Consider the following 10,000-nt stretch of genomic DNA (forward strand, 5'->3'; position numbering starts at 1 on the left):
TGTGTGTGGTGGTCAGAAAAGCAGTCAGTTTCTGGTGTGACCACCGTTTGCCTCACACAGTGCAACACATCTCATTTGCATATATTTGATCAGGTTGTTGATTGTGGCCTGTGGAATGTTGGTCCACTCCTCTACAAAGGCTGTATAAAGTTGCTGGATATTGGCAAGAAGTGGAACACGATGTCGTATACGCCGATCCACAGCTTCCCAAACATGCTCAAAGTGTGACATGTCCAGTGTGTAAGCTGGCCATGCAAGAACTGGGATGTTTTCAGCTTCTAGAATTGTGTACAGATCCTTGCAACATAGTGCCATGCATTGTCACGCTGCAGCATGAGGTGATGGTCTCAGGTGAATGGCACAACAATGGGCGTCAGGATGTCGTCACGGTATCTCTGTGCATTCACAATGACATCAATAAAATGCATTTGTGTTCGTTGTCCATAACATAAGCCTGTCCATACCATAACCACACCCCTACCATGGGCCACTCCATTCACAACGTTGACATCAGCAAATCACTCTCCCACACGACGCCTTGTGGCCATGGTCTCATGATCTCCTGGTGCAGGTGGCTCATGTGATAGCATTTTTTCACCTGGCTCCTTTGTAGTCAGTCATGTATTCATTAAATTGTGTGTGTGTGTGTGTGTGGGGGGGGGTTACGATGGGGTATGTACAGTAGGTCATCGGAGCATTGCTAATAAGCACTTTGTCTTGCATTTATTTTATGCATAAGAAGCGCGTACATAAAGTTTGATTTCATTTGATAAAGTTTGCTTAGTGATGAGTTCAACAATATTGAAGCATTGATGTATTATGAAACACAATGATGCTGCGGTGTGTGTGTCACTTCAAGAAAAAAAAAAACACAAGCAACCGAGACAGCTGCAGTTTAGTTTGAATGTGAAGCTGCAAACTGTCTCTATCAGAAAGTGCTCCTTTCGGTTAACAAATGGTTATTCATGCTGAAAGAAGTAGGAAGAGTGGTGTCCTGCGTTTCACATCGGTATTTGTTGCCATCATGTCAGGTTCAAACACTGATGACATCTATTAAACAGACAAGAAGCAAGGAATCATGCAGAGACAGAGTTCAATTTGGCTCAATGAGGAGAGACGTTTTTGGGTTCTACTCTAGTTACAGAACCAACCTACGCTCTAAAATGGTGCCCACGTCCTCCTCTATTTATTTGGGAGCTCCCTGGTTACATCACTGAGGCTGCCGCTGAAGGAAGGGGGGTGGGGTGGGGGGGGGGGGGGGTGGGGGGGTAATCTCAGCAGCCCCAGTTAGACACAATATATGCTATTCATGAAATGCAAATGTGCTGACACTCGTGATATCGCCCAGGCTCTGCTCTGTCTGCGTCACGGCACTCGATGTTTGCCCTTGGCTGTCAGCAAACCGATTCTGGAAACAAACACTGATACGAGACGAGTTGCTTTGCACAGATAGAAATGTACAACTTCAGCACCATTGATAATGACTATAGCAACGGCCTTTAAGCATAAGAGTTGTGTGATGACCTACACATAATTATTCTAACAATCATCAAGTCGAAAATTCAAAATAGTGGAATAATTTCAATCTTATAGCGTGAAATAAGGTACATGGTATTTCCCGGTTTATTATTTGGCCCATTCACCAGAGTTTCATGTTACATATTCATTTCTGTGCAGAAAACAATTATAATTGCTAGCTATAATTTTCATTTGCAGGTTAAATGTTGACTTTTTTTTTTTAAATCCAACAAATGCCGCCATCATGAAAAAGAAACAGTGTCTGTGCAGTGTCAACACATCGAGTGAATGTGCCACATGCTCAGTGAGGCGTCACTGAGGCCTGCTCAGTGGCCTTATGGTTAGAGTGTCCGCCCTGATATCGGTAAGTTGTGTCAGACCAAAAACTATAAAAATGGGACCCATTGCCTCCCTGCTTGGGAATTGGGGATTAAATCACCAAAATGATTCCCGGGTGTGGCCGCCACTGCTGCTCACTGCTCCCCTCATATCCCAGGGGGTGAGGGTGATGGATCAAATGCAGAAGGCAATTTCACCACACCTAGTATTTTATTTACCCCTATAGCAAATACTAAAAACATTGGATTAACCATTTCAACAATTTTTTTTCCTGCTGATATGAATTAACAACAACAAAGCTACCAGCCCTGACAAAACTGTCTACCCCAGTGGTTCTCAACCTTTTTTCTGTGAACATTTTTTTAATTCAAGTACCCCCTAATCAGAGCAAAACATTTTTGGTTGAAAAAATGAGATAAAGAAGTTAAGTACAGCACAATGGGCGGTATAACTCGGTTGGTAGATTGGCCGTGCCAGCAACATGAGGGTTGCAGGTTCGATCCCCGCTTCTGCCATGCTAGTCGCTGCCATTGTGTCTTTGGGCAAGACACTTTACCCACCTGCTCCCAGTGCCACCCACAATGGTTTAAATATGTAACTTAGATATTGGGTTTCACTATGTAAAGCGCTTTGAGTCACTAGAGAAAAGCGCTATATAAATGTAATTCACTTCACATGTCATCATTTTCTGATTTATTAAATTGTATAACGGGCTTCACGGTGGTAGAGGGATTAGTGTGTCTGCCTCACAATATGAAGGTCCTGAGTAGTCAGGGTTCAATCACAGGCTCGGGATCTTTCTGTGTGGAGTTTGCATGTTCTCCCCGTGACTGCGTGGGTTCCCTGCGGGTACTCCGGCTTCCTCTCACTTCCAAAGACATGCACCTGGGGATAGGTTGATTGGCAACACTAAATTGGCCCTAGTGTGTGAATGTGAGTGTGAATGTTGTCTGTCTATCTGTGTTGGCCCTGCGATGAGGTGGCGACTTGTCCAGGGTGTACCCGCCTTCTGCCCGATTGTAGCTGAGATAGGCACCAGTGCCCCCCGAGACCCCAAAGGGAATAAGCGGTAGGAAATGGATGGACGGATGGATAAATTGTATAACAGTGCACAATATTGCTCATTTGTGGTGGTCTTTCTTGAACTATTTGGAAAAAAATATATAAAAACAACTAAAAATTTGTTGAAAAATAAACAAGTGATTCAATTATGAATAAAGATTTCTACACATAGAAGTAATCATCAACTTAAAGTGCCCTCTTTGGGGATTGTAATAGAGATCCATCTGGATTCATCAACTTCATTCTAAACATTTCTTCACAAAAAAATAAATCTCTTACATCAATGTTTATGGAACATGACCACAAAAAAATCTAGCTGTCAACACTGAATATTGCATTGTTATATTTATTTTCACAGTTTATGAACTTACATTCATATTTTGTTAAAGTATTATTCAATAAATATTTTTATAAAGGATTTTTGAATTGTTGCTATTTTTAGAATATTTGTAAAAGATCTCACGTACCCCTTGGCATACCTTCAAGTACCCCCACGGGTACGCGTACCCCCATTTGAGAACCACTGCTCTACCCAATGGCATGTATAGGATGCAATATCACATTCAGACACTCGGGGGCAGTAACGCGCTAATGCCGAAAAAATGACGAGTATGAAGAAGAAGAAGAAGAAGTAGCAGGAAACGGGAGACATCCGATGGTGACACATCTAAGGTAAAACGAAATAAACCACGCTCTGTTTCTGTTTAATCGCAGAATATTGTTGGACATAAAAGTTGCATTGATCGAAGTTATACGTGTTCAATTTCTGAGATGATCACGATTGATTTAATTGAAGAAATTGAACGAAGTCGAGCCCGACCAGATTAGCATGTTGTGTGGCTTTCACTCTTGTTTACATTCCAGCTAGCGTTAGCATGTAGCTATGGCCGCTTTCACAGCCATGCGGTGTTATATACATATATGTGGATTTTATGGCGTGTTCATGGAGATATCAATCGCTCTTGAAAGAATGTATGTATGAACTTATATTTCAGGAGCTGACAGAACTATAAATATATGGTAGATACCTTTTGCTTTTTAAAAAAATATATTTTTACATTAGGAGGATGACACTAGAAGTCTCCAGTTTTGTTCAAAGTAGGGCTGGGTAATATACGGCCTTTTTTAATATCTCCATATTTTTAGGCCATGTCACGATACACCATATATATCTCGATATTTTTCCGGAGCCTTGAATGAACACTTGATGCATATAAACACACCAGTATGATTCTATGTGTCTACTTTGAAGGCCTACTGAAATGAGATTTTCTTAATTAAACGGGGATAGCAGGTCCATTCTATGTGTCATACTTGATAATTTTGCGATGTTGCCATATTTTTGCTGAAAGGATTTAGTAGAGAACATCCACGATAAAGTTCGCAACATTCGGTGTTAAGAGAAATGCCCTGCCTCTACCGGAAGTCGCAGACCATGACGTCACGTGTTGAGGGCTCCTCACATATTCACATTGTTTTTAATGGGAGCCACCAGCAGTAAAAGCAATTCGGACTGAGAAAGCGACAATTTCCCCATTAATTTGAGCGAGGATGAAAGATTCGTGTTTGAGGATATTGATAGCGACAGACTAGAAAAACAAAACAAAACAAAAAAAAAAAACGCGATTGCATTGGGACGGATTCAGATGTTTTTAGACACATTTACTAGGATAATTCTGGGAAATCCCTTATCTTTCTATTGTGTTGCTAGTGTTTTAGTGAGATTAAATAGTACCTGATAGTCGGAGGGGTTTGTCCACGGGTTTCTTGAGGCCAGTCTCTGAGGGAAGTCAACGGTAGCTGCATGGACGGTGTAAGCTCGGCTGATCTCCGGTAAGAGGCGACTTTTTACCAGAATTTTCTCACCGAAACCTGCCGGTTGACAAGTGGTCGGGAACCATGTTCGCTTGACCGCTCTGATCCATAATAAAGGCGGTTTAGCTAGGTTGGTAGAGCGGCCGTGCCCGCAGGTTGCAGGTTCGATCCCCGCTTCCGCCATCCTAGTCACTGCCGTTGTGTCCTTGGGCAAGACACTTTACCCACCTGCTCCCAGTGCCACCCACACTGGTTTAAATGTAAAAATTTGATATTGGGTTTCACTATGTAAAGCGCTTTGAGTCATTAGAGAAAAAGCGCTATATAAATATAATTCACTTCACTTCAAAGCTTTACCTCCGGGAATTTTAAACAAGGAATCACCATGTGTTTGTGTGGCTAAAGGCTAAAGCTTCCCAATTCCATCTTTTTACTTTGACTTCTCCATTATTAATTGAACAAATTGCAAAATATTCAGCAACACAGATGTCCAGAATACTATTTAATTGCGCGATGAAAAGAGACGACTTTTAGCCGCAAATGTTGCTGCGCTAATATGTCCTCTACAGTCCGTGACGTCACGCGCACGTGTCATCATTCCGCGATGTTTTCAACAAAAAACTCCGCGGAAAATTTAAAATTGCAATTTAGTAAACTAAACCTGCCGTATTGGCATGTGTTGCAATGTTAATATTTTATCATTTATATATAAACTATCAGACTGCGTGGTCGGTAGTAGTGGGTTTCAGTAGGCCTTTAAAACATTCTTGTCCAGACAGCATTAATGTATGCTCATTTTAAACTTTCATGCAGAGAGGGAAATCACAACTAAGTCAATTGACCAAAAGTGTATTTATTGAGCAGTAGCACACATAACTGTCAAATAAAAATGAGCTGCATAATAGTAAATCCAATAGTGTATGTCCTTCGCTATGTGGTAGGTTTTTGCGGACGTTATCTCCTTCTGTTGTTGACTATATTTTTCATACGGTGTTGATCTGGAAATGGAAGACGCCAGGCTCAATGTTGACATGTGGAGTTTCAAGCACTCTTCATTCTCGAGCGGGTGACTTTTCAAATGATGCTGCATATTAGCAGTCATGCTACTTTTTGTAGCAAAGCTTTTGCCCCACACTTGACAAATTACGGTTGTCTGTTCGACATATTCCCGCTTGAAGCCAAACCACCGCCAGACGATGGACCCCGTTCTGTTTTTCTTGGAAATTAATTCTTCCTTAATTTTTTACCACATTCGCACCTTTTTTTTATCGTATTACCACTCGCGCCGCAGTCTTTGTGAGAAGGAAAGACAACAAAGAGCCCGCAGCTAATAGCAACTGCATGAGAACGTATACTCGAATATAGGGCTGGGCGATATATCGCAGGTTTGTCTCTGTGCAATATAGAAAATGACTATATCGTAATATTCGATTATATGTTCTCACACCGTTGCTTTAACCTGCGTGCATTACATTACTGCCGTTTCTCATTCCTTCTCGTCTGTCCTTCTCACAGAGACGTAAAATAAGCCCACCTTCTTACATACGTCACATACTGTCGCGCGTCTAGCGTCATATGCTCTCGCCGACCAGAGAGGTAGCAGCATGGCTAACGTTAGCTGAGGCAGGTCGAGTGGAGCGGAACTTGTGACAATACAAGAGAGAGATGGTGTGAAACTGATCACAAATGGAGGAAGAACAATAAATGCCCAAAATAAAGAGCAGGGGGTCCATCATCTGGCGGTGGTTTGGCTTCAAGTGGGAAGATATTCAGCAGACAACAGCAATATGCAAAGTATGCAGCAGAAGTGTTACTACAAAAAGGTAGCAACACCCTTAATTTGTTCTTTCATTTGAAAAGTCACCCGTGAGAGAATGAAGAATATTTAATGAATACAGTTTTGGTCAATTGACTTAGTTGTGATTTCCCTCTCTGCATGAAAGTTTAAAAGTAGCATATATTAATGCAGTATGAAGAAGAATGTTTTAATGTAGACACATAGAATCGTCATACTGCTGTGATTATATGCATTAAGTCTTCATTCAAGCCTAAGGCAAAATATCGTAATATATATCGTATATCGCAATATTGCATAAAAATATGGTGATATTAATAAAAGCCAATATCGCCCTGACCTAATGTGATGTATGTAAGAAGGTGCGCTTGTTTTATGTCTCTGTGAGAAGAAAAGACAACAAAGAGTGAGAAGAGCCCGCAGCTAATAGCAACTGCATGAGAACGTATACTCGAATATCACGATATAGTCCTTTTATATATCGCACAGAGACAAACGTGTGATATATCGTGGTATATCAATATATCGCTCAGCCATAGTTCAAAGACAGAAGTTTCAAAATAAATGTTAAGATGAACAATCGTAAACGTGTTGTTTGATTACTACCAGGATGACAATGGCAAGTAACAAAAGGACTATTTTTCCAAAGCAGTGTTTAGTGCAACATTGAAAGGTACCTGAATGGATGTTTCTTCTTCCACCAGGTTCTATGCTCCAGCTCAGGACCGCAGAAGAAGAACACCGTTGTGAGATCTCCCAGCTCCGACAAGCAGTGTTACAAAACAATGACAGACTCCTCGATGAGATGCTGTGCCAGGAAATTTACAAGAAGGTCATCAACTACAGAGGCGGCTGGGGCATTGCAGGCACGTCGCTACACGCTGCTGTGTCCCGGGGCCACCTCAGTTGTCTCCAGGTCCTGCTGACCCACGGGGCCCTGGTAGACTGTGTGGATGTCAAGGCTCAGACGCCTCTTTTCGCCGCAGTTCGTGGAAAGTACTTGGACTGTGTTTTAGCGCTTCTCAGGGCTGGCGCAGACCCGAACGGCAACTCCTCTAACAACTGCTCCCCCATCCTCACTGCCGCTCGGGAGGGCGACGTAGAGATACTACAGGAACTGCTCAAACATGGTGCTGAGGTCAACTCGCGCTCCAAAGTCCTGCTCTGGACCTCAACCGCCAGGGTTTCGAGCGGCCCGCTCTACCTGGCCGCCGTTTACGGACACATGGAGTGCTTCAAACTGCTGCTCCTCTACGGGGCCGACCCGGATTACAACTGTGCCGACCCCAGACTGCTGAGTTCCATCAAGCAGCCCAAAACCGTGCTGGAGATGTGTCTGAGGCATGGCTGCGACGTGGCGTACATCCAACTTCTCATTGACTTTGGAGCCAACGTCTACCTCCCCACGCTCATCATCGAGAAGTCCACCAAGCAGAATGAAGCCGTGGAACTGCTGCTGCAGGAGAGAGGTGTGACAAATATTTGATTTATTTACTCACATTACAGCACTGAATATATTATTTTTTGAGCCTGGACACCATATTTATGTTTAAGCACAAAGGCTGCATGGTTTTCTTCGGTGCAATTTAATTCATACGAAAGCTTTCATTTGAATGAAATCACACTGTTTCTATTATTATTATTATTACATTTCTCATAATCTTTTTTTGCTTTATGGAAATGTATGCGTTTCATTAAAAGGTGCCGTGAAAATAGTTGACAAAAATAGTTCCCCCTCGAATTGAATATACAGTCGTCCTTCACATCACGCTTGAAATTTTGCTGCTTCACCACATTGCAGTATATTTAAATGTTTTAAAAAATATGTATAGCTTTAGTCCTAAATTAAACATTTTTAAGCATACAATGGCTATATAAACTATTGTATTGGGAGCGTGCTGTTCAGTGTTATGGTCACTGATTGGCTCAGCCTCATACAGAATCACTGTTGGATTAAAGGAATGTAAATGACAGATGTGCCGTTCGCAAACGAGCCGGGTCTTTTAAACAGCTCTTTCAAGTGAAGATGAGAGCCGATTAGCAGCTGTAATTCGTTTGTTTGAGAGCCGTTTTTTACGCAAATTTCCACAGCGGCCCTCTCAGATTTAAAGTGAGAATCAGAATCAAAAGTTTCAGTGGCTTTATTTTTGTAAATAAGTAATATATTACAGTCGTCCCAGAAGGTTCTATTAATGTGAACGCTACTATGCGCACGCACACTCACACAGGCAGTTAATTTAGGGGTCGGAGTTTAATAAGCATCTGAATCATACTTGCCAACCCTCCCAGATTTTCTGGGAGACTCCCGAAATTTATCGCCTCTCCCGAAAATTTCCCGAAATTCAGACGGAACTTGAGGGGGCGTGCCCTCCAGCTCCACGCGGACCTGAGTGACGTGTCGACAGCCAGTTTTCACGTCCGCTTTCCCATGTCTGCTCAATGACGTTATAACTGTAGAATGTTCGAGGGCGAGTTCTTGGTTTCTTATGTGGGTTTATTGTTAGGCAGTTTCATTAACCTCCTCCCAGCGCGGTAACAACACACAACAACAGCAGTCCGTTTTCGTCTACCGTAAAGCAATTTGTCTGACGTAAACAGCAATGTTGTTGTGTTTATCTTAAACAGGATAATACTGCCATCTACTGTACATGTATATAATTAGAAAAACCAGGATGGACAATTCGACCCTTAACTCAACAATGAGTAGATGAGTGTTATGTGTGTGTAAATGTGTAAAGAAATGAACACTGAAATTCAAGTATTTTATTTATTTTTATATACAGTATATATATACATATATATATATATATATATATATATATATATATATATATATATATATATATATATATAAATACAGTGAGAGTAAAAAGTATTTGATCCCTTGCTGATTTTGTTGGTTTGCCCACTAATCAAGACATGATCATTCTATACTTTTAATGGTAGATGTATTTTAACATGGAGAGACAGAATATCAAAATGAAAATCCAGAAAATAACTTTCAAGAATATATTTTAATTCATTTGTCTTTCATTGAGGGAAATAAGTATTTGATCCCTCTAGACAAAAGCAGTTAATACTTGGTGGCAAAGCCTTTGTTTGCAAGCACAGCGGTCAGACGTTTGTGGTAGTTAACCACAAGGTTAGCACACATATCAGGGGGAATTTTGGCCCACTCTTCTTTGCAGATCCTCTCGAGATCATTCAGGTTGGTGGGCTGTCACTTGGCAACCCGGACCTTCAGCTCCCTCCTTAGATTTTCAATAGGATTGAGGTCCGGAGACTGGCTGGACCACTCCATGACCTTAATATGGTTCTTCTTGAGCCACTCCTTTGTTGCCTTTGCTGTACGCTTTGGATCGTTGTCATGTTGGAAGACCCAACCACGGCCCATTTTCAGCTTCCTGGCAGAGGGGAGGAGGTTGTCCCTCAAGACTGCACGGTACATGGATCCATCCATCTTCCCACTGA

At 41.9% G+C, this 10,000-nt stretch overlaps 1 protein-coding gene across 1 annotated transcript in view; it reads left to right on the forward strand.

Annotated features, from left to right (window-relative positions):
• Positions 1 to 3,466: 3,466 nt before the first annotated feature.
• Positions 3,467 to 10,000, forward strand: part of LOC133557913 (ankyrin repeat and SOCS box protein 12-like) — a 21,600-nt gene continuing 15,066 nt past the window's right edge. Inside the window, exons 1-2 of the mRNA XM_061908866.1 lie at positions 3,467 to 3,591; positions 7,234 to 7,998. Of these exons, the coding sequence (XP_061764850.1) occupies positions 7,239 to 7,998 (760 nt within the window). The 5' untranslated portion in view covers positions 3,467 to 3,591; positions 7,234 to 7,238. The remainder of the gene's footprint in view (positions 3,592 to 7,233; positions 7,999 to 10,000) is intronic.

Source organism: Nerophis ophidion, linkage group LG08, assembly GCF_033978795.1.
Source record: "Nerophis ophidion isolate RoL-2023_Sa linkage group LG08, RoL_Noph_v1.0, whole genome shotgun sequence".
NCBI classification, from domain to species: domain Eukaryota; kingdom Metazoa; phylum Chordata; class Actinopteri; order Syngnathiformes; family Syngnathidae; genus Nerophis; species Nerophis ophidion.